General features: G+C 34.9%; 1 protein-coding gene across 3 annotated transcripts; it reads left to right on the top strand.

The window, feature by feature from the left end:
• The first annotated feature begins 1,107 nt into the window (after window positions 1–1,107).
• LOC144441011 (suppressor of tumorigenicity 7 protein homolog) lies at window positions 1,108–25,461 on the top strand. Of its 3 annotated transcripts, none has more exons than XM_078130522.1 (13): window positions 1,108–1,258; window positions 13,944–14,026; window positions 14,827–14,974; window positions 15,676–15,846; window positions 16,215–16,293; window positions 17,002–17,156; window positions 17,850–17,947; window positions 18,602–18,789; window positions 19,330–19,432; window positions 20,083–20,326; window positions 20,568–20,707; window positions 21,152–21,184; window positions 23,654–25,461. In XM_078130522.1, the coding sequence occupies exons 1-13, from the start codon at window positions 1,108–1,110 to the stop codon at window positions 23,747–23,749; spliced, it is 1,689 nt and encodes a 562-aa protein (XP_077986648.1). In that variant the 3' UTR covers window positions 23,750–25,461. The 3 variants fall into 3 exon arrangements, with proteins under 3 accessions (XP_077986648.1, XP_077986656.1, XP_077986664.1); XM_078130538.1 differs by lacking the exon at window positions 1,108–1,258 and adding an exon at window positions 9,052–9,200; XM_078130530.1 differs by lacking the exon at window positions 21,152–21,184.
• Window positions 25,462–26,238: the final 777 nt, after the last annotated feature.

Here is a 26,238-nt window from a genome sequence, read left to right on the forward strand (position 1 = left end):
TCACCTGCGATATGATTGACATGACATTGTCTGATAAATACGGTAACCTATTATAACCAACAATGTGGTGGCCTGGGAGAATAGATGTTGCTGTGTAAATGATTGAATAGATGTTGCTATGTGAAGGATTGCATCCTAAATGCATGAACAGAAATTTACGTGTAACAATGAAGTGTCACGTACGTGTGACCCGTGAGGGTTTTTGTGTCGTTATGTGTATGTACCTCTACAAGGGGTACTATTCTAAAGCGCTTTTAGAACTAGCATTAGATAAGTGATAGATATAAACACTCAGACCACTTGGTAATTTTGAGATAAAAACTCGCAAATGTGTTTGCATGATATTGAATTAATATTAATATATAAATAAAGTATCATGGTACAATCTAAGGTAGGAATTGGTTAAATTTCAGAGTCTTTTTACAGTGTAGTACCTTCTGATTACTGTTCTCTTTGATTTGGTCAACAAACGACAATAAGCGAACAAGGTAGTAAATCTATTCTACATACATGTAAAACAAATTAAATCTATCCGATTCCTACACCAGATTTAAACAAGGTTGTATCATGTTATATGATCCTGTTATTGTTTTTTTCTCTTTATTACGAATCGAAACCCACCATATATATAGTACTTACATTGGCGGGTTTCGATTTGTAACGTATCATTCAGCAACAACAAACAGCATTGATAAATGACATCACTTTTACAGGTTAATGTCCTTCAAAATAATGACCCAGACGGCTATAGCACTGCACAGGTCTGTTAGTAGTGAATTCATACATAGGCGACAAACGAAAGTACACAATGCAAACAATGAACGTATCATTAAATTTAGATGGTGTATATCTTGACTCGGCCAGCGCACATTGCTTATCCTGTTTTAGTACAGTGATAATTACTGTACTAGCGATGTCAATCAAAATTTGTAAGTGACATTGTCGTCAACTGCCGATATGTATTTTTTTGTCAAAATTCATTCCAAGGGTGCACTGACTTGGCGAACTTGCCTATCACATGTACGTATCATGTGGCGATTGTAAACGACTAAGCAAGGACTCGAAAGGACAGCATCTTTATGCGCATGCGTAATCAGGTCGTCCAACATGGCGGGTGTGTTGACAACTCTTCTCAACAAGTTGAAAGCGTGTTTATTGTGGGCCTGGAATTATATCTGGTTATTATGGTTTCTTCTTGTTGTATTCCTTCTGTATGTTCTTCGTGTTCCCCTCAAAATGAGCGAAAATGTGAACATTGGTAAGTAAACGTGAGGTAAACCTCTACCAACGGCACCTCGTCGAAAACTTTTGACGAATGTGTGGGCTTTTGATATCGGTAAATTATACTTGTGAAAGTTTCAGCACATGACTCACGCTTACCCTCCTGCATATATTTACATTGTTTATAGCGGTCTTCGAGATTTCTGTTGTCTGACAGAATGGCCGAATGCGAGTTGTTTTTAGAGAGAGAAATCTAGTTGTGTTACCAATTTATGTTTGATGGCCATAGACGAGTTTCTGTTTTCATTCACATTCAAAAATTTACGATTGAAAGGTTATGACTTCACGCGCGAGTATAATACTTCTCGTATATATAATATATGCAGTGCTGACTCTTCAAATGCATCTGCTCGTACAAAGAGCACAGACCAACTTTCGTAATCACCGTGAGACACCATGACAAATAAAGCCTCTAGTGATCGAAAACCGTAAAGCATAATGCTTATTCATTAGTCACGTATCTCCCTTTCACTCGTACTTGTGGCAAGGAAATGTTGAGGGGAAATAAAGTGTAAATTCAACAATCAATTCTGTGTGAAGAAAGCAACCTCTGTTCAAAACCTATTTGTGTTTGCATTGCTCAATGTTGTAAGTCGGTGACAATTGAACCCCTCCCCCAACTCATAATTTATATTCAGCACCTATGCAGTAAAAGAATTGAAACTAATAAAATTAAAACAAGTTTTTGCATCAGCAAGTGTCATCAACAGAACTAGCCCAGCTGAGACTTGCTGTGTTCCAATCCCCTCAAGCTATCCATATGGATTTAGTGTGAAATTTTCAGAGCTACAAGCTAGCCTTTATTCTAGAATTTACAGTTCAGTGCAGTATGTACTGTGTGTACGGGAACCAGAGAAATGTAACTAATTACACTGATATTCTGAAGGCTATTTATATAATAATACTGTAAAAAAATTATGGGGTGGGGGTGATGAATTAATTTTTCCATATGATGTTCACACCTACACAAATTTCATTATTTATCTCCATTTTTGGGTTACCCTCTATTTTTAGTCCTGATATATTGCTGAAACAAAAACCAGAATGCTGTTTATCTGCTGTGTCCAGAATGCAACCTTGACTGCACATAAAGACTAAAATGTACATTTTTACCCACTGCCAAGCAAGCTCAATTGTCAAAGCTGCAATTTAAAATCTCAATGTCAGTTTGCCTATATACTAGTACCACATATCTGATGTCCAATCTGTGTGGCCAAATAAAATGTCATCAACACACCCTATTTAAATGTTATTTCTTCCATCTCATGGTGTTTGTAATCTGATTAAAATCAAATCAATGAGAAAACTTGATTTGGGTGGCAGTCACCTGATGTGTAAATAAAAGGAGCACATAAGGACAAGTATAGTAGACAAGTAGAAAGGAAATACAGTAAGGAAGTCCCGCCTTCTTGATCTGATTTTAAAATCAGATTGATGGTCATAGTTTTATTTCCAAATTTGTGTTAAATTCTCTATTTCATTGCTATTTGATTGAAGGTAAATCTCTGTTGTGTATGAGGACATTGTTACCTCTATGAGTGAACAAAAGTAACATACTACATGTACTATTTCTTTAATTAACCTACTTTAACTAGCTAAACTTGTGCCTGGTCTATTAGAACAAGGAGCATAATTTAGAGTTCTTGACTTTGAACATAGACCCTCCACCAGGAGTGGGTGGAGGGTCTATGCTTTGAACTGAGAGGTATATTCTACAAGTGACTTATTACCTTTATCAGTTCATCCAAAATTCCAATTAATCCGAACGTTATGGTTAAATCAGATTATTGACCATGTTACTGGAAAGGTTTGGGTGAATGCAAATATATAGCTTGTTACATATAACATATAAATACATGTAGAATGTAGGTATAAAACAGGATAAAATACTTATGACCTGGGTAGATATTTTCCCTTGAATCTATGTAATGTCACAGGACATTATACTGAGGAAAAAGAGAACAGGAATTCCTTGCTGTGCAATGTGAAGCCCTAGTTTCTGTTAGTGCATGTGGACATGAATTCATACACACCATGATGATACATGTAGGTGTTATTGTAGGTGTAAAGTATATAGATTACATCATAATACTGACAGTTCATACTATTCACTTGAATATCATAATACAGGACTCCTGTATAGAGTTTGAACATTACATAGTCTATTTTCCTTTAGTAGAAAATCTCTACATATGATAAAATACAAATTTTATTTTGGGTAAATGCCACGACTTGCAGATGTGAGCTTATTTGCTTTTTGTATTGACATCTTTTTTGTGCCATCATGTTATGACAAGTCCTTCGTAGGCCTAGTTCACCTAGGTGTCAGATTTTTTCATATTTCATGGTATATCATGACATACTTGTATGACATGTTCTACAAACAATTCCTGGAAAGATATCCAATTCGTGTTACAGTCCTGTATAGATACATTCACTTCTAGTTACGTCCCTGTGTAGATCACCTGTTACAACCACCATGTATAAGTCTACACCTGTAATTCCTGTTGCATCCCTCTATAGATACATCTACAGCATACATGTTATAGTTACCTTCCTCAGGATATATATTTTAGTTCTTGTTACATCCCCTGTTGTGGAGGGTATAGATTCATCTAATTCCTGTTACATCCTTGTATAGATTCAAGGTCTAGTTACATCTGGGATCACTGTATAGATATATCTACATGTATTTCGAGTTAAATCCCAGTATGGACAACCTGTTACATGCCTGTCCATGTATCTCTGTATAGATTCATCTAGTTTCATATTGCATCCCTGTATAGATACAGCCACATGTAGCTCATTTTACACCCCTGTAGACAACCTGTTGGTTATACATCCCTGTGTAGGCAACCTGTTACACTCCTATATAGGTACATCTGATGTTATATCCCTAAATAGGTTTACCAAATTCCTGTTACATCCCTGTACAGTATAGATACACCTAATTCATGTTATATCCCTGTATAGATACACCTAATTCATGTTATATCCCTGTATAGATACACCTAATTCCTGTTACATCCCTGTATAGATACACCTAATTCCTATTACATCCCTGTATAGCTACACTGAATTCCTGATACATCCCTGTATAGATACACCTACATGTAATTCCTGTTACATCCCTGTACAGTATAGATACACCTATTTCCTGTTACATCCCTGTATAGATACACCTAATTCCTATCCCTGTATAGATACACCTAATTCATATTACATCCCTGTATAGATACACCTAGTTCCTGTTACACCCCTGTACAGTATAGATACACCTAATTACTGTTACATCCCTGTATAGATACACCTAATAACTGTTACATCCCTGTATAGATACACCTAATTACAGTTACATCCCTGTATAGCCACACCAAATTCCTGTTCCATCCCTGTATAGATACACCAAATTCCTATTATCCCTGTATAGATACACCTATTTCCTGTTACATCCCTGTATAGATACACCTAATTCCTATCCCTGTATAGAAATACACCTAATTCATATTACATCCCTGTATAGATACACCTAGTTCCTGTTACACCCCTGTACAGTATAGATACACCTAATTACTGTTACATCCCTGTATAGATACACCTAATAACTGTTACATCCCTGTATAGATACACCTAATTACAGTTACATCCCTGTATAGCCACACCAAATTCCTGTTACATCCCTGTATAGATACACCAAATTCCTATTATCCCTGTATAGATACACCAAATTCCTATTATCCCTGTATAGATACACCTATTTCCTGTTACGTCCCTGTATAGATACACCTATTTCCTGTTGCATCCCTGTATAGATACACCTGTATTCTGTTACATCCCTGTATAGATACACCTAATTCCTGTTACATCCCTGTATAGATACACCAAATTCCTATTATCCCTGTATAGATACACCTATTTCCTGTTACGTCCCTGTATAGATACACCTATTTCCTGTTGCATCCCTGTATAGATACACCTAATTACTGTTACATCCCTGTATAGATACACCTACATGTAATTCCTGTTACATCCCTGTATAGATACACCTATTTCCTGTTACATGTACATCCCTGTATAGATACACCCAATTCCTATTACATCCCTGTATACATATAGATACACCTAATTACTGTTACATCCCTGTATAGATACACCTGTATTCTGTTACATCCCTGTATAGATACACCTAATTACTGTTGCATCCCTGTATAGATACACCAGTATTCTGTTACATCCCTGTATAGATACACCTAATTACTGTTACATCCCTGTATAGATACACCTGTATTCTGTTACATCCCTGTATAGATACACCTAATTCCTGTTACATCCCTGTATAGATACACCTAATTCCTGTTACATCCCTGTATAGATACACCAAATTCCTATTATCCCTGTATAGATACACCTATTTCCTGTTACATCCCTGTATAGATACACCTAATTCCTGTTACATCCCTGTATAGATACACCAAATTCCTATTATCCCTGTATAGATACACCTATTTCCTGTTACATCCCTGTATAGATACACCTACACCCAATTCCTATTACATCCCTGTATACGTATAGATACACCCAATTCCTATTACATCCCTGTATAGATACACCTAATTCCTGTTACATCCCTGTATAGATACACCTACACCCAATTCCTATTACATCCCTGTATACGTATAGCCACACCAAATTCCTGTTACATCCCTGTATAGATACACCTAATTCCTGTTACATCCCTGTATAGATACACCTACACCCAATTCCTATTACATCCCTGTATACGTATAGCCACACCAAATTCCTGTTACATCCCTGTATAGATACACCTAATTCCTGTTACATCCCTGTATAGATACACCTAATTCCTGTTACATCCCTGTATAGATACACCCAATTCCTATTACATCCCTGTATACATATAGATACACCTGTATTCTGTTACATCCTTGTATAGATACACCTCATACATGTATATGCTGTTACATCTCTATATACTATTATAATACTGTTTTGTTAATTGTATAACGTATGATCCCAAGATAATATGGCGGCTGTATTGGTTGGTCATTGATTGCTTGGTCATTGATTGATTAGAAAGTCTGCATCTCAAAGTCTGTAGCAATTACAATGAGTAAACGAAGTCGCATCAATTTAGCCTACAACTATAAAAGTAAAAACAGTTGAACAAATCCTGATACTCTGCTAATTTCTTTTCAAATTTTGCCATAGAGGGCAGTATACATTACATACAAAGGCTTTTTCAGGTCATCAGTTATTGTCAGAATTATTCTTGGTTGGCAAAAGTATTTCTCTAAGAGTTTTCTGTTCTTTGTCTATCTCATCTTTGAATGGAAAGGCACAAATCTTGTCACTGCTTAGCATGTTAATTTACGGGGAAATAAATATGTGTGTGGTATGTAGAAAGTACCTTCTGTAGGATGTTTGTATATTCCAAGGGTTGCATATCTGACATTACATATTTTTGGTTAGTACATGTTCATATTTTAATTTTGTATATTAGATTGGGAAATAGAAATCACATTGTCATGAAATTGATAGTACAGTGTATGACCCTGTCGTTATGATTTGAAACAAAGTACTGTCAATGTTAAGGTATTCTATATGATGTATGCTTTGATGGAAAAAAACATTAAAATAGCAAGAGGGCATATCTTTTTTGCAGACACATGATTTTTATGTACAGTGGTAATTTAGACTACATAGTTCACAGTGTTTTAGACCAAATTACTTATGTGTAATCTGAACTGAGTATGCTCAGATGCAAAGAACCATGGGATTATTTGTAGTTGTGGTAATTTCTGATCTTGTGTATGTGTAAGCAGGGGAGTCCTCCTGCAGGAGTGTGGGTAACCAAGATTATTTATAGTTACAATATGACAAACTGATTAAGGAAGTACGAAAATAATTGAATCTCAATTAAAGGCTACTTCATTTCCCATAATGCACCATTCAAGATGGTGTGTTTTAAAAATCAATGGAATGCTACCATATGTCCCTCACAATTTTCATGATGTTGGGTGTACAAGTTCTTATTACAATGTTTACAGTGATATGTATCCAGTGTCACAGGTCCACATTGATATGGTTGTCGACAGTCCAATCATCTAAACCTGTGTCAGAATTTAATATTTCTTTATTCAGCTCACTCAGAAATTTTGAATGACAGTCCTGAGATTGTAAAGTGTGCAATACTGAAATAATCTGTAACTGTGATAAAACAAGTGATAGATGATACAGGGACCATCATATTCTGTCAATATTCTAAAGCATGTAGCATGTTACACATGTATGAACTATGATGTTCAGTTATTACTGTTGATATAATTTGAGTTGTTTCAAGGCTAATTCCAACATCCAGGGTCTAATCCATTCAATATCCAATAGTTTGTCACATGATCATGGCTTACTAAAAGTATGGGTCATGAAGCTAAATTATTACAACCCCTTGTGTCTAATAATGATCTTGTATGAAATTGTATTGACAATATTCCATTGTTGCAAACATCATGTACATGTATCCCCATGATAGCACTAGTAGTTGTTAATAGTCCTAGTACATGTACCTTGTCCTGAAACCAAAGACATATATACTACATTGTACATGTAGGCCTTTTGAGCCAACTAAGCAAAACTTGAACAACTGTGTGTATACACACTGACACAAATAGCTTTTGGAACTTTTGACTTTAAAAGTCATGGTGAGAGTGATACCCAAAGTTAAGAATATCCTGCATATATTATATAAACAGTGGTTTCATTGATATATGATACCTACTATCTATAGCAGTCACCTAGGGACACCTTCCCCTCAAGACAACTGAGGTCCAAGGTGGTATTAAAGGAGGTGAATTTGACCTGATGCATCAAGCTTATACCGGTCTGCCTTCCAGAATTATTCCTCTATGTACAGGATATGAAAGAGAGCAAATAACAAGAAATTTGCCTCCTTTGATATTTTTTGCTGATATACTTTTGTATTTGTGGATAATCACAATAATCCCAGGAAACACAAAGACCATGAACTCTGATGTTTAATTTGCATACTATGGTAAGAGTCTTCACTTTGGGTAACTTGAGAACAACATTTAACAGTCAAGTGAAGTATAAACAGTAGGGATAAACTCTTTGTTGTTGTCCCAGAAATCAGAGAATTCACTGATTACTTTATGTAGGTGTCTAGCTTTTGTCTCTTTTATGTAAGGTTAGGTGGCTGGGTTGACATTGACTGGTTATAAAAGAATAATGAAATACGGTGTGACAAAAACTTAAAAGTCAAATTAGGAGGCAGATAATAAATTTCACACCTTCTTTATAATTCAGGTGGACTATTCATAAATTAAAGTGTACATTATCCATGATCAGTGGGCAGAAGCTGTGTATGCTATTTTATTTATAGCTGACGACTTTAGTTTAGTCAGCTACTTATCCAGTAGGGAACAAAACTGAGCCATAATACTAAATAGCTTGTCCCCTAGCTAATCTGACTACACAGCTGTTAAAATTATTATCATGTGGAAATTTATATAAATGTTATAGCTATGCATACTTTACCTTGCAATAAGGACAAAGCTGTTGCCTGTGTTGTCATGTAAATTTCCACCAGTAAATTGACATTTATTGAACACATCTTTGTTTGCTTACATCACCCCTACAAAAAAATGGTGTGTCTGTAATGATGACTCTTTTGTTATGCATATTAGTTTTCCAGTCATAGAAATCCCTATGTGTGCCTCATGTTCCATACTGGACCTCTTTGCATAGCCAGTACATGACAATCTTCATCGGGGACTCCTATAGAAAATCTCCCATCTCAGTAAACATCTAGATATTAATTTTGGAAGACTGTAGCTGTTTAGAAGAGGACTTACCCATCACTAATTCTGCCATCATGATCAATGGTATTGTTCCCAATCTTTCATTTTTGCCTAGAATTTTCTAGAGGAGACACAATAGAAAAGATATCACCCATCATCAATGTCAATATGGACGATCTGTTTTCATATTACATAATTACCCTTTCTGTGTTTTTTTTTATGATGTTTATGCTATGCCTGTCTGTGTTTGTGATATACATGCCATGTTTGACCTCTAGGGGAATTAGACAGAGCTCAGGATAGTTGATGCTTTGTGAAATGCCAGAATGATTTTATATGTGACTCTCTCAGTGACGTTCTTTAACCATTTAAAGACTCCATAAGAAAGATCCATACTGTGTCCTTATGAAGATATCTGATCACCAATTCACCATAACTGGTTGACCTTTATTGATATATTACGAATATTTCAATAATTGATGATGAAAATTTGCAGTGACCGTATTAAATATTGTGATATGCATGCAGTGATGATGCATATGGTATGAACTTCTCATTTGATGGAGTCTTATATTTTAGAAGAGGTTAATTTATGCTAGCTTTAATTTGTGTTGTAATAAACCATATTTAGATACTAATCTATATTTCATATATTCAGAGATATAACCTTGACTTTTATCGGAGCTATTCAGTGTTTTGTGATTCTGCTGCTGGGAAATGTCTGGGTAAATTGCCATGTGATACATAGACGTACATTGCAACATGTTATATAGTAGGCAAATGTGCTTTTGTAGCAATCAATAATGTCTGCACACTATCAGGACAGTTCTGTCCACAACCATGTATACACAAAAAAAAACAATAGAAAACCAGAAGCTTCATTGTTGAATGACATAAGCAAACCTTCCATGTCATCATTGTAAAAGACTCTTGTACAGTAGAATGCTACTTAGAACCTTGACACTTGTGGCTAAAACAGATTACCGCTAACAGGAGATTGCGTCAGTATCAAGATATATGTTCTATTAATAAAATCATACATACATGTACACAGAATAATCTTATCTCTCTGTTTGATATTAAACACATCCTCTGTTATGTGTAAATGTACAGTACTGTACATTTACACATAATTAGAAAAGACAGAATCATTTTTAAAAAAGGAAACAGAGGAAACAAACAAACAAAGAGTATGTATCATCAAGCATACTGGTGACAGATGTTTGTTGATATCTATGATGTATGTTTAGTTGTTTGGTTATTAATATGGAGGGGTATTGTTACAGAGATGTAGTAAAAGCTCTGTGTAAATGTTATCTTGTAATTGAAAGAGATCATAATGAGATCCGTAATGAGAAGTATAAAAATACATATCACTCAGGATACCATGTCTTCTGATTTCTTGTATGTGATCTTTCTAATAGTCTTTGAAAGCCTTTAGATTATGCTGTTCCATCAATTTTGAAAATTAATGGCCTAAAAGAATACAGCTATTTTGTCTCAGCTAGTCTTCCTTGGATTACTTGTGTACAGTGATTTCAAGAACAGCAAGATAAATAGCCCTTAGTATATGTACCAGTGTACTAAACCAGTTTATGTTAGGAACACAATAATAGACCAGTGTCCTTGCCAAAGAGAGAACAGCTGTTATCAGAAAAAAATATGTACTGTCATTTCTGTAATAACAACATTTAAATATAGCTATCTAGTGCTGAAAACAGTAAATGCAAGTATTAGCTTGTATTAGCTTGATTAAGTAGTATGTATGCACTTTTCTCCCAGAATAATATACACATTTTTGAATCAATAGTGATGTACTATTTTCAGTGATGAAAATACATCCATTTGATGTTTTTGATTGGCTTGGGTCAATAGTCTTGTTATAGGTTGCATTGTAATAACTATATTGTAATGTGTGTTACAGAAATGAGGTAAAAATTTAATACATACGGTCATACAGATATAGTTAATTGTCTACATCATACATGATGTCAGGCATCAGTATGCAGTATGTGTTATAACCAATTCATCACTGTTGTAGGAAGTGACTGTACACGAATGCATCCCATCTGGATGTATCAATATACACAGCGCATAAATGTTATGTCACATGTAAAAAAGATTCTGATTTCACATGAAGTTCTTTCCGCTCTTTAATTTTTTTGTCATGCAAGATATTACAATTGAAATATTATATAGTTAGGCAGATGTTAAAAATTGAAATTCAGAAACGTGCTCGACATGAAAATATTTTAGCAAAAAAATGTATATGGTTACTCTGAAGTTAATGCCTTTGCTCAAGCTTAAAGAAATTTATATTTTTTGATACAGAAAATAATGTTTATACAATTGAGTGCCCAATTTTCTACCACTTCCCCTTCCCTGTCCCCTGCCCCCCTGCCTCCTCACAACAGATGGAAGAAAAGAAGGGATAATATGGCAGTCAAACAGAAGTGAAACTAAAAGTAGAATAATCTATATTTTGTATATGCTTCCTTGTTTTGGATAAATTTGGGTTAGCTTCCTTTTTATCAAATTTATGGGAAGTTTGTGTTGTGACTGATAATGATACAACTATTGTGAGAAAACATTCTGTTGTGTGGAGGGTAGAGGAACATTTATATACCCAGTCAAATGTATGATCATGATGTTTTAGGGGTGATGAAAGTGAAACTTACCTTTAGAGTGAGTATATTTGCTACATGTATTTGCTTACAAAACAACTATATGGAGGAATAAATAGATGCAGATAATTTTATACTTAGTTGATTTTTCACTCCCAAGGTGCATTGCATGAGACGTTGCCTGTGTTGTTACATTGAGGATTATTTTGTCTTTATTACATTAATAATAACATTTTTCATCATGAGATGATGGAAAGACCTGTTGAACTCTTTGATTGAGAGTGATTTTATAGAACAAAGACTAAACGCCATCAGTAACAGAGAAGGATTTTACTTGTAAACCCAGGGTATAGGTCAGGTGACAATCATCCCCCTGAGTAGCGTGTGTAAATCCCCCTACATGTACAAAATACATGATATGGTATGGGGAGACACATGATGCATCTTATTCTTAGAACTGGCAACAGGTTCATTCTTTCAATTAAAAGGTTGAGGATATCCGTACCATCATCTTTAGGTCTTGGCTTGAAATCTACTCCTTTAATAATAGATACAATGTGCAGTATTACTATCTTTCTCACACTGAATAACCTGTTGATGCACACTTTGATAGGAAAACCACCTACATGTACTAGAATAGCAACAATGTCGATTTCATTTTATTGCCATTTTGTGCATAATGTTGCTGATAGTGTAATATTTATTACGTTGTACATAAGATGAGAATCTATGCTATCTAGTAGATATAACCAATTTTATAGTAAATTGGTCGTTATGAGATCACTCAGATTGAAGGTTATTTTCCTCTTACAGTTGAATAGTAGACTTATTGTTAACTGATGGATTTAGCATCATTATCACCTATTTGTTCACTACCAAACTGGTATAAAATGTAATTGATTGCGTACAGTATATCAAAGCAAGATTTCACATTATGGGTTAATGTCAGTACACTGATTGGGGTTTGATGATGAGTGCTGGTCTATACTTTTTAAAATTAAAGCAACTAGTGTGTATGTGACAATTTTCTTGTGACTTATCCTTTTTTAATCTCACAATGTTACTAGGCAACAACAATGATGAAATGGTTGAAGTCAGACTGCTGTAATGATTCAATTAGTTTAACTCAGTGATTCAATTAGTCTGTTGTTTCATTAGCCTTCCATTGTCAGCATGCAATAATGATAATTTTAACGCTACAAAACATAACCATCCATATATCAATTTTGGTCACTGTTGTTATCTTCATTCATGGTATTGTGTTTGTGAACCAGTGATATTAACCCTTGCTGTCAGATTCATCTGTTTCCATGGTAATGGTTCATATGAAAAAAATTGTTTTTGAAAACCCGATTTCAGGTACTTTGTTAAACACACACAAAAATGAAAATTTCAGTTTACCAAATGTCATACAAGAATATACTACAGTCGCTTTAAGCCAATTAATTTCACAACTTTGGAAATTAACATTTTACTTATCAAGATACGTTTATTTTTAATGCCCAATAAAAAATGGATTGTTTTGATGGATGCAGTGATCGTGTAAAGACAATTTTCTATCTGCTATATCATATATGCTAGAATGTGAAAAATTGTGAATTACTGCACACTATTAAAACATGGTGGTGATTGCTTGATTGGTAATTCAGAAATATAACTTGGCAATGTCTTTCCTATTACTAATTTACTTTTGCCTGTGTATATATCCAGGTAATAGCTTATCAAGGGTTTGAATCAACAGTCTGTCGACTCTGTTATTTATTCATTATTAAAATACTGCAGTTGTTAGGAAAGGATTTACTAAACGCTGATAAAAATACACAGGCACATTTACATACATGCAGATATAGATATATGCACACCTGCACACACACACACACACACACACACACACACACACACACACACACACACACACACACTATGCACTCACAGTATGCACTCACAGTATGCACTCACACACAAAGTGATGCGCTCTAACCTCTTTTATTTCAACCACTTACATTTACACATATTAACAAAATTGTTGTTAAGTTGATTAACTTCTATTGTTTCCAAGAAATAATGGGTTGAAGTCACTTCTCTCTATGGGCCAGCACAATGAGATTGCAGCAAAGAATACCTTGTCATCATTTGCTATGAGATATCATTCAGATTTCCTGTTCAACACTTCTATACTCCTCTTTATCTGTTTGCATTGCAGTAGCGATGTTCCTGAACACTTTGACACCAAAATTTTATGTAGCACTGACTGGCACCTCATCTTTGATATCGGGACTCATTCTGGTAAGTTCAAGTTGGCAACATCATATCTAGTCCCAGTCTGCTACTGCACCATCTAGTGGCAGCGAGTCAACAAAGCTAGTCGAAAGCTTTCTTGAAGTTTCTGTTGTGTTGTAGTCAATGCGTACAAAATGACTCAAATCTTCAACTAGTTTTGTACCAGGGAGGGGCTTTTTCAAGAAGTTACACATACATGTACATACAATGAAATTCTAATTGCAGTTGCGTAGAATTGGTTGAAATTGATTTTCAGGATCATGTCCAAGTTTTTGCCCATATTGATATCAGAACTATTTCTAGCACGTTCAAGCTATCAACATGATCATCTCTAAATTTTTGTCCTTCTTCATATCAGAACTACACATATTTCTAGCAAGCTCAAGTTGTAAATATCATTTCAAAGTTTTTGTCCACCTACATGTAGCCCTTGTTGCTGTTTTGTATCACATAGTAAATATGTAAGTGATAATATGTGTTATATAGCTCCATAGTGTATCAAAGCAGTGATGTATTGTAGAGAATGATAACATTCCCATATGACATTATCAGCATTTGAAGCATGGTCAGATTGATGTAATCAGTATATTAGACATTTCTGTCAATTTATTGCACCTGATCATCCGATTGATCATCTCTAGAATTTCAATTTTCTGAACACACTTACAGATTGAAAGCATTTTTTTTTTTCAAATGTTAATTTTTTTTGTTGGCATTACATGTAACTCCTCTATACTTGTAGATTTCCTCACTCAATATTCCTGCCTTTACACAATAATATATAATTTCCTTTTCTACTTCCGCAGATTTTTGAATGGTGGTATTTTCGGAAATATGGAACATCTTTCATTGAGCAGGTGTCTTTGAATCACTTATCTCCCTGGTTAGGGGGTAATGACAGTAACGGGAACACCAATGGCAGTTCCAACAACTCTCCACAACAGACAGCCCCAGGTAATGATATAACATTGTCAAAAATGATTTATTAGCCCTGTGGAAGAGTTAGGACAGTCTCAGCATAGCAAAATATAAGATAGCTTTCTTTGATCATCAGTATAAATTGTTGATCCTGGAACTAGTTGTATTCAATTGTATAAAAAATCTTCCCCATTATACATCTGATGAGACTGAAATATTGGACAAACTGTATCTTATATAATCTGAATCTGAAAGCGCTCTGTGGTAATTAAATATTTCAGTCAGGGCCGAGTTAGAAAGATGGAATTGATATATAGCAATCAATTTGCTCAAGCCCTTAACAAATGTAAAAGAAATTATCTAAATTTTGTCAACAGGAAATGGGCAATCTTAAATTTTCTTGAAATAATTATGTAAATGTATTCACCAATGTTGAAATGAAATATTAATATTGTTAAATTTCATCCTATATGACAGATGATACTTGTTTTTCAAACAGGTTTTTGTGAAGTTGCCGTGTGTTAATTATCTGTCAATTTTTATCTGTTTTTGCAAGCCTGATCTGTTATGTATGATGATGAAAAAATTTAAACTATGTAATGTCCTGAGTATAAACATATAAAATTAGAATGTAATTATGATTTTGACAGTGTTCAGGCCATATTAATAGGACATAGCAACAAGTTATTATATCATATTAATATTTCATGTCATGTAATCTTATTATTATTTAATAGAGTGTAAAGTGTGGCGGAATCCACTCAATCTATTCCGAGGATCTGAATATAACCGATTTACGTGGGTGACAGGCAAAGACCCGCTCACTTTTTATGACATGAATTTATCAGCTCAAGATCATCAGACGTTTTTTACTTGTGATACAGATCAAAATAGACCTGCAGATGAAAGTAAGTCTCTCAGTTTGTGTTTTATTTACCTTTTTTTCTTTGCTCATTTTTTTGACCAATAATGTGTTGTGAAGAGATATGTTACTGTTGCTATGCAAATTAGTGAGGTCAAGTAAAGGTCAGATTATTTTCGCATAGCAAATGAGTGAAACTGAAAATGATCAGTTCTTGAAACTCAATTTTGTGGGTTTCACTGTAAAAAATAGAAGATAACCCTTTCAATTTTATCCTTTTCATTTTCAAACAGACTTGATGACAAACTAATACTCACCACCTTCCTAAAATCAGGGTGTAATAGTACTCCTTTAGTTCTACAAATACAATTCATTAATGTTACTTTTTGGTATTTTTTATTGACCTGTATCTAGTCATGCAGCGGGCATGGAGGGAACGAAATCCACAGTTACGAATCAAGAAAGCGCATGAAGCCTTAGATAAAAGCTCAGAGTAAGTAACCGTGTGCACTTATCTAAGTTGATTTATACTGATACCAAGGAAATAACATTCAAGATCAAACTTGCAGCTTGCAATACCACATGTCAGATTCATTCAAAATGTTGTGATTTTGAAAGGAAATTTCATCCAAGTATCTTTCAAGTTGACAATTTACAATGTGATGTAAAACATAGTGGTCACCATGTTTGTTTTCAAGGCAATTTAAGTGTTGTTGAAATACACATATTTGGAATTATGTTTGAGATAACTGATAAGAAAAAAAGCACAACATGATAAAACTCAAACTAGTCATTTGTAAATCAGAGGACATTTTATAATATTACCTCATTAGTGCTAATATATCAGTGTTTCCTTTAAAATGTTTTTTGAAGTCCTCATATCATAGATGATGGACTTGAATTAATTGAATGGATTGAATTCAAATTCACAAATTATCAACATCGATGTAGCAATGTTATGCATATTGAAAGCTAAGTTTCTGAATGTCTGAAGAAAGTTAGTTTGTGACAGAATTATAGAAAAGTAAAATTGAAGAGAAATACTGCATGGTGATGTAGCTACTGTAACTAATTATATAGAACAAATTTCTGCAGTCATACCCATAAGTTAATTATAAACTGCACTGATTTGGATTAAAACAGCACATATAATGTCGATGTATAGTATAGTGTAATTAGAACTTTCATTTGATTTCCACAGATGTGCGTCAGCATGGATATTGCTTGCAGAAGAAGAAGCCACAACAATATTAGAAGCAGAACGATTATTTAAGCAAGCGTTAAAAGTTGGCGAGATCAACTATAAAAAGAGCCAGTCTTTACAACATCAGAGTTCGCAACATGAAGCCTTACATAGTAAGTGGGTTCACCCTTTTGTTTAACTAGTTCAGAAACCAGTATGTTTTGTTATAGTTTGTACTACATGTAACCAGTGGAGTACTATCTAATTACGATGAATTGATGACAATTGTTCATAGGTGATTGGCGGTGTATGAATAATGATACAAAGTAATATCAGTTATCTGGCTGCAAGCTTCTTTCTTAAGTAGCATGAATAGTTTGTAAAACTGAAAAACCATAACTGCTGTCATTTTCCTATTGGCTAGCTTTTATTTTATGCTGAATAAATTATTTGTTAAACTGAAGTGCTAACTAAGGTGTAGTTATAAACTGAGATAAAGATGGCAAGTCTTGACAAGTTTCCAATATAATGATCATTCAGCAGGCATGTCTGTCTGTAGACTACTACAGGTATACTGTATGTTTGCAATGATACAAGGCTAGTCAGAATGGTATGGGTGTGAGAATTGAAAAAAGGATATTTGTCATGAATATACATAAATATATATCAGAAATTGTACTCTGTGATATGAATTGTGGTGGTGTTCCCTTCATTGTCATTGTTGGTGTTATGATCGCCATCATTGTTGTCATGGTTATGTTATCATGGTTGTTGTCTTTAGGTCTTTATTATAAGAATATGTACATGATCACTTTGTAATATTGACAGGAATAAAATGACAATATTTGATGTATGTTTTGTTGAAGGGCGAGATACCAATGTCCTAGTTTACATCAAACGTCGTCTTGCTATGTGTGCAAGGAAGCTAGGAAGAGTCAAAGAAGCTGTGAAAATGATGAGAGATGTGAGTTTCACAGGCACTTGTAGGCTGTGATTATGCTGTTGAACAGCCTTGCCACAGGCACTTGTAGGCTGTGACTATGCTGTTGAACAGTTTTATCACAGGCACTTATTGAATAGATAGGTTTTATGTATATTCATGTACATCTTGCTCATTGGCTTTACAGATACAAGCTGACTTCTCATAAAACTTGCGAAAAAACATCAGTGTGTTTGCTTGCTTGTGGTAAGCAGGAAAGAGACATGCTTCTTGCAAAGGCACACACTATTATTTGTGTTGATAACTTATCTAAGTATAAATACTACATGAGTCCTGTAAATCCCATAACTCTGTTTACTGTTAGAACACTACACATTATAACGATGGAGTCCAACTGTTTCTGTTTCAGTTTAGCTTCAACAGATATAAAAATGATAAAAGTATCGTGTGAACCTATGCATCAGAGGCACCTGCTGTTATTTTTGTATCAATTGTGTTGTTGTTACCTAATTTCTCTTTGTGTGAAGTTTTTCCTTGGCTCACTTCATTCAAGAAAATGCACTGGTATTTTTTTACAGACTATTTCAATGTAGTAATGCAAGGTGGAAATATAATTCTGTGTAGTAAATTACTCAAATTTTCCTATGTTTACTAATTCTCTTCTATGTTTTCTTGCAGCTGATGAAAGAATTTCCATTATTTAATGTATTGAATATTCATGAGAACTTGATAGAGGCTTTGCTAGAGTTACAAGCGTATGCTGATGTCCAAGCAGTATTAGCCAAATATGACGATATCAGTTTACCAAAATCAGCCACCATATGTTATACAGCAGCACTGCTCAAAGCCAGGGCTGTGTGTGATAAGTAAGTAATTACATTGTAGGACGATATCAGCCACCATATGTTATACACCAGCACTGCTCAAAGCCAGGGCTGTGTGTGACAAGTAAGTTATTACATTGTAGTAAGATATCAGCCACCATATGTTATACAGCAGCACTGCTCAAAACCAGGGCTGTGTGTGATAAGTAACTAACTTCTGTACTGTCAAATTTTGTGAAAGTTAACAATAATAATACCTGGAGAATGATGGTGATCACTTTATAGTAGTATTTAGCATAATGCTTGTTAGTTTATAACCTTAGCAGAGTCCATGAAAGTTAGCAAGTATTGATTCCAAAATCATTCAGTCCCAGATTCTTGTACATTGTATTAGTATTATCTATCAGTGGAGAAGCCAAGCTATACAGATTACATAGGATTATTCTTTTGTTCAGAACCAAATTTTTTGTACCATTTTGCCAAACAACTGTTTTTCACACCTAAATTTGAGTTCAAATTGAAACTGGGTTTGGTATACCAGAAACAAATCATTAAATTCTTTATATTGATTTACTACTACAGGTTTTCACCAGAGGTGGCATCAAAGAGAGGGCTGAGTACGGCAGAAATGAATGCTGTTGAAGCCATTCACCGAGCGGTTGAGTTCAACCCTCATGTGCCTAAGGTGAGATGAACTGTGGCTTGATTTACAAACACCAACAACTACATTTATTTTGGAGTAACTTAAACCATAGGCTATTCAAATCCTGCAGAAGGTCTTTTACACTCACTGCATGCTGGCATTTTAAGCAGTGAATCTATAATTTGAGTGTATCACCATTCAGTCGATATCCACAAGATAGAGTACAAAGAACATATGTTGTTTAAAGAACTTGAATCTATGCAGAGATTTGCTTTGGAAACAAATTTATGTACAATTGTAATTGATGATTCTGCCATGTATGTGCTTTCATTTCCCTTTCTGTTTTTTAACCTGCAAGTTAACTTTATAGAATTAACATAAAACTTCTCTTTCTATAGGTTTAGTACATGAGTATGGTTGACTGTAGACTGACAGATCTGTTGTTGTTTCCACTTACGTAATATTCTCCAAGGAGTGAGTGGTTACTGAAGTAGAAACTATGGTGGATCTTGCAGTCTAGATTGACTTTTGCTCTGTTGAATATAAAAGGCATAATTCAGAAAGAAAAATTAAAGTTGACATTTAGTCAGGGTAGTGTGCGTGTGTGTCAAACTGAGTTGTATGTTGATGATATGTATGTTGATGATACAATGTATGAGACTGACATACCGTTTTTTTGTTATCATTTGTAGTATCTTTTAGAAATGAAGAGTTTGATATTACCGCCGGAACACATATTGAAACGTGGTGACAGTGAAGGCATAGCCTATGTATTCTTCCATTTACCACATTGGAAAAAAGTGGAGGGTGCATTGAATCTACTCCACTGTACTTGGGAAGGGACCTTCCGCATGATCCCCTATCCTCTGGAAAAGGGACATCTCTTTTACCCATACCCAAGTTGTACAGAAAGTGCAGACAGAGAGCTTCTTCCTAGTAAGTATCATTGTATTGCTTCAAGGATACTTCAGATGATAAAATTAGATGTTTTATAATTATCCATAAATACATTTTTGGCACCAGTCACAGTAGACTGTTGGGATTGGGGTTGGGTTAGGGGTGGCTAAATGACTACCTGTGTCAGTTTATGCATCCGTCTGCCCATCAGTCTGTGGACAGCTATATCTCAAACACCCACAGCTCAATGTTTTATACCAACTTGCCATTTTCCTTTCAGCTTTCCATGAGCTGTCCGTGTACCCAAAGAAGGAATTGCCATTCTTCATCCTGTTCACAGCTGGTTTGTGTTCTTTTACTGCATTGCTGGCTCTTCTAACTCACCAGTTTCCAGAACCAATGGGCTTAATAGCCAAAACAGTAAGTTGACATTTGGCAATAAAGTGTTATGTATATATGTATATCTTCCCCATGTGAATGCTGTGAACCAACCTATAATCCTGATGTGTTTCTCTGCCTTCTGTGAAATCAAGTTTTGTGTTCTCCCAACTCTGTTCATATAACCTTTAACTTTTTCAAAATATTTCACATTCACGTAAGTGATTTTTCTCTTTCAATTATTTTGGTGAAGATACTTTTAACAAACCAACAATGATTGAAGCTTAATTGCACACCAACAACCCAATAAGTATCCCACTGTGCTCTGACCAACTACCTAAAATGCATTCAGGGAAAAATAGGCAAAATACAAGAAATTTAGAAAAAACGAAGAAACAAAATAGACTTGTTATTGTCGTAAGTGTGTGATTACCCTAACAGTCTTTATGTATCCTCTCTCCATATTAACCATTTCTTTGAAAACAGTCCTCCGTTTCTATGGTAACCTTTACCACAAGTGTGAGTACTTTTTAGCTAAACTGCTTGAAATCACTATTTTTGGTTCTGATCTTATATGCCATCAACTTTCCCTACATTGCATGGATGGGTGTTGATTACTCTCAAGTCATCACCATGACAACATGGCATGCATGTCAATAACTCACCATTTCACAAAAAGAAAGCATGTGTCTCTCTAGCCATCAGATATGAAATGATTATTTCAGAGCTTTTTTACCTGGTGATGACTTGCTCTAAGTTAAGAACACAGACTTGCCACTGATAATATGAATGCACCGCAGTGTTTTTGCTCAGACTGATTCTAGGTGAAATCTGTTAAAATTTCCTGAGGGTCATTTTACTATGGCTGGCTTTTAAAATTGATAAACTGTAAAAGTTTACTAAGTGAAATTTGAAGCAGTTCATCAATCTGTCATCTTATCAATGTTGAATTGAATTCTTACATCTGTCCAACAATTTCTTTCAAGACATCAGTGTCTATGACTAGCACATTTCTTCTAGCTGTTATTTTCATGATGGGGAAACCTGTTGTGTATATTAATGTAATAATACATGCAAGCTAAATTGAACCGATTTGAACAAAAAATGTTGGATTTATACCCAGACTGGTTTAATTCACAACAATGCTTATCTATGCCATTCAATATTTGGTGCTCAAAATTTGACGGGAGAGTGAAAAGTGTCAGTAGTCAATTGAATGGTAAAAAGATAATAAAATAATTGACACGTAAAGGAAATAAATTGCTGGATGTGTGTAGGAAACTGTCTCAGCTTGACTAAACTTTTGTTGAGAGTTTCCTTGTGGCCAATACTTGTGTTCCAAAGGAACCCAAAAACACTCTGCTACTTGATCTTTCTATGTTGATGCATATATGCATAATATTATTAGTAAGGAACCAGGTGAATGGCTATTAATCACTTGTATTTCTTAGTCATGATGGCTTTCCTGTGTCAGTACCCAGAGTTCATCTTGATCTATTTGCCGTTTCCAACTTATCTTGAAATCTCATGACATAATAAACCACAAGCACTGTAATTTAGTTACAGTACTTGATGTGTCTGAGGTGTTTGATCTTTTGAAATATGTACATGAACATTGTAATGATTGGGACAGAATGGATGTAAATGGATGTGAGGTACTTGCTGCATGTGTTGACAGGGTCAAATGAGGTACTCTAATAATAAACACATAGAAATCAGGCAAAGAATGTGTGTTAGATACTATAATGTAACTTTATAGATAGGCCACAGACAGTGGCGGGGAAACGATATGTGTTTATTCATCTCCAGTCACCTCAATTTGTGTTCTATGCCATGCTTCTCATTTTGGACCTATTCTGTGTGACAAATTTAACTAATTTAACTCGCCCATGTGGTTTCATCATAAAGATTAGTATTGCTTCAGAAGCCATGAAAGGATTAGCGTGCATAGTTGAAAGATTTATTGAGAAAAATAACTGAATTATCAAGGGTTGACAATGAATATGCAAGATACATGTCAAATAGTACACCTATAAATGATAAGATGTAGGTCTGATTTGGGGACAAGCATTCTTGCAGAACAATGGCCACCTACTGGTTTACAGTTCAAATCAGAAAGTGTCAGGTCTGACCCTATTCCTGACCCTAACGTGTATTTCTTGTGTGTGAACAGAAGTGCACCTATTGTTGTCAGTCAAATGTTATACGTGCCCACCCTTATTGGTCTAGGTTGAATGCAGATATGTAAATTAGGTAATTAATATGCATGATTTCTAACTGTTACTTGGTCTCAAAACAGAACCAAAACCACAGTACCTGCTGAAGTTTTACTGACTGTTTATATAATGTAAAGTAAATTTATTATTGGTATGCCAATGATTAGACTGGAAGATACATCGTGTCCCTCTGCCCTCACATGCCTCTTGTCACTGGTGTTTGAGGGTGCCACGTCACGGCATACAAGCTGCACTCATAATGAAAAACTCTATTCCAAGTGAGAAGTCGAAGGTTTACTTGATTTACATGTGATTTCCATACTTAATGATCATGGCTTGTTTGTCGGTATCTGAAATGATGTATTGCAACATAGAACAACTGTTGTCGCTTGGCATGTGTTATATAACATGTTGTCTACCTATAATCTGTTTAGTTAGTGTAATTGCTCATGTTGACACACACAACATGAAATCTCACTTGGCCTGTATTTTGTAACAAACATGTAAATAGGGTAATTTGCATAATATTTTATTTTGTAATGTAGATTGGTATGTAGAGCTAGCTCAACTAAACAGCAGTGTGTTTAGGTTTCTCATAAATTTCTAAAGACATTAAGTTATACAGTGAGTATTCAGTAACAAATTTCTAGTTGGTTGTAAGTAAGTATGATACAGAGATAAGTTTGAAACTGGCAAATGGATCATGACATTTGAATTCTTAATTTCATGACTATTCACATAGACTTAATGATTTCTCTTTGTTTTCTTCCAGTTCTTGTCCACCATTTCAGCTCCATTCAACTTCTTGCTTGACAAGATTGAAAGTATGCTACCTTCCACATTGTGGCATCAACTCTCACGTCTCTAAGCATGGCAGCATATCCTAGCAACAGTCAGAAGAGTGTGTATGGTTGTCGTCTTTATTCTCACCAACAACTCTGTACAGAAAAAGACCTGTAATTCTTCTTCAAGTGTAGATAACATAGTTCTGTCTACCTGTTTTATTGTCTGACAGTATAGAACCATGGTACAGCCCCGCCACCCTTGACCCTTGACCTATGACCTAGACTCTTATTTCATGTCACACTAGTAGTATGTCATTTATGTTATGGAAGGCAAGGAGACACTGAAAGAGGTGAAGTTTTACTATGGCTACAACAATTTTGAAGATGGACATTGTTTTCAGAATATTTGTTGTAAAACTCAACAAAAAATACATCGACAGTCATAAATGATATAAAAATTGTCATGTCAGTGAAATTACATTAATTTTGGTCACAAAGACGTCGACAGTATTGATACATGTATATGAAACTAGTCAGTCATTTTTTTGATCCTCATGACAATATCAATGAAAGATGTCAGTTTGTGTTTGACATTGAGAGCCGGGGAACTGAAGTGTGCATCTCTAGATATGTATTTCTGTAATGAACATAACACCAGATTTTATTTGGAGGATATCCGTACTTCTGAAAAACTACTTATTACTAAGGGTGTTTTGGGGAGGTGCTTACACATGTAATGTATTGATAGGTTGCAGTATGGATTTATGGATTCAGCCAACCTTTATAGTTTCCATGAATTGTCATTTGTGTCTTGAGCTAAAACCATGGTATTCTATTATATCTTGTTTCTTATACTGAGATCACCAGAACTGAAGTTATAAACTGAATTGTTATGTTATCGTTCTCATATAGCTGACTTCATTCATGACAAATTGTCTGAAAATTGGGTCAATTCTCAGGCTGCACTGAAATGTACAATATAAAGGTATTAAATTTATTTTTTCAGCTAAGTGGATTGTCTTTCAATCTATGGAATGATTTTCAACTGAAATGTATTATACATGAAGTAGTGCATCATGATTTTTTATCAGCTCCATCTTAAACTACCAGTTGTGTCCACGTATGGGTCAAATTTGAGATTTTACTGAAATGTACGTGTTGATGAGGTACATTACATTTTTTTTTTAGAGCTACCACATGTGTGACTTGTTGTCTCCATTTCTGAGTCAATTCTGGAGTCCATCAAAGATGTATATTACATTGTTTAGAGCTACCATATGTGTAACTTGTCTCCATTTCTGAGTCAATTGTGGAGTTTTACTGAAATGTACCATCAAAGATGTATATTACATTGTTTAGAGCTACCATATGTGTAACTTGTCTCCATTTCTGAGTCAAATCTGGGGTTTTACTGAAATGTACCATCCAGAGAGTGTATCATATTTTATTTAGAGCTACCACAATGTCTCCATATCAAGGTCAGTTCTAGGGTAATCATGAAATGTACCATAAATGTAGTTGTATCTGTCATTCTCATTTTGTTAGCTTAACCACATTTGTTGTCTGTTTGTCTCTACTGTATTTATCTCCTATAACCTGAACACATCTGACTGTTCACTGCCATTGCTTTATACTTCTGACCGGAATTCTGACAAGTACGACAAATTGTTATTAAGACATATTTTTGTGCTACTATTGATATAAATTCAGCTAAAAAAGTTTACTAAATATTGTATTGTAGGGAAGAATACCTTCCCTTTTACAGGGTCTTACCCTTTATTTTCAATAAATTGTTCTTGCAGCAAATATATCAAATGTTAGAGTTATGTGTTGTTGAAGGTTGAGTGTTGTATATTTGCCATACATCATACACATATATTGTACAGTGAAATTTTCTTGGTGTAAGCATAGACCCTCCACCAACGTGGAGGGTCTATGGTGTAAGATAAAAATCATGACAACACCGCATGACACTTGAGTAGCAGTGTAGCATACTCAGTGTATTTGTATGACTGTTTACAATGTTCTCTGCAGCTGTAGCAAGTGGAAGTGCTGCAGAAAACAAACAAAGCACAACTGCAAGTACCCACTCTGACACTTGCACATCAAGGGATGCTGTTGTTATCTCATATGTCTATATGAAAGAACAATTTTAGCAAAAATGTATAAACTGTGTATTGGTGGGATATCAACCTGAGAACTGTTCAGTGTTGACAGAGGTGTTATGCACGCTGTTTAGTGCCCTCTATAGTTTGCTAAATATTTGACTGTACAGGATGACTTTTCTCTGCCAAAGTTAGTTTTAAATCCAGGTGTAATCATTTCAGCCACATTGCGTCATTTTTGACATTTTCCAATCGTGTTCAGTGTCACTACTTGTAAGTTTGTAAATCATTTTTCTATGTGAAGTGTATGTTTATCAGGTTGAATCTCGGCTAGCTGTGGACTAGATCAGCGTGCTGTAACATCTTTCTTATCTGTGACATGTGTGATGCATGATGCAAGTGTAAGGTGTAACGTAAGTAACGCCTTCAACAGCGCCTCCAAGCGACGACAACTTCTGTAAAGCAGA

This window comes from Glandiceps talaboti, chromosome 1 (genome assembly GCF_964340395.1).
Source record: "Glandiceps talaboti chromosome 1, keGlaTala1.1, whole genome shotgun sequence".
Taxonomy (NCBI): domain Eukaryota; kingdom Metazoa; phylum Hemichordata; class Enteropneusta; family Spengelidae; genus Glandiceps; species Glandiceps talaboti.

What these genes read in the sequence shown, in the direction of transcription:
- LOC144441011 (XM_078130522.1), top strand. Translation starts at nt 1,108, where the DNA reads ATGGCGGGTGTGTTGACAACTCTTCTCAACAAGTTGAAAGCGTGTTTA. An exon ending in TCAACCCTCATGTGCCTAAG is followed by an intron (nt 19,433 to 20,082) that starts GTGAGATGAACT and finishes TATCATTTGTAG; the next exon opens with TATCTTTTAGAAATGAAGAG. An exon ending in TGGTAACCTTTACCACAAGT is followed by an intron (nt 21,185 to 23,653) that starts GTGAGTACTTTT and finishes GTTTTCTTCCAG; the next exon opens with TTCTTGTCCACCATTTCAGC.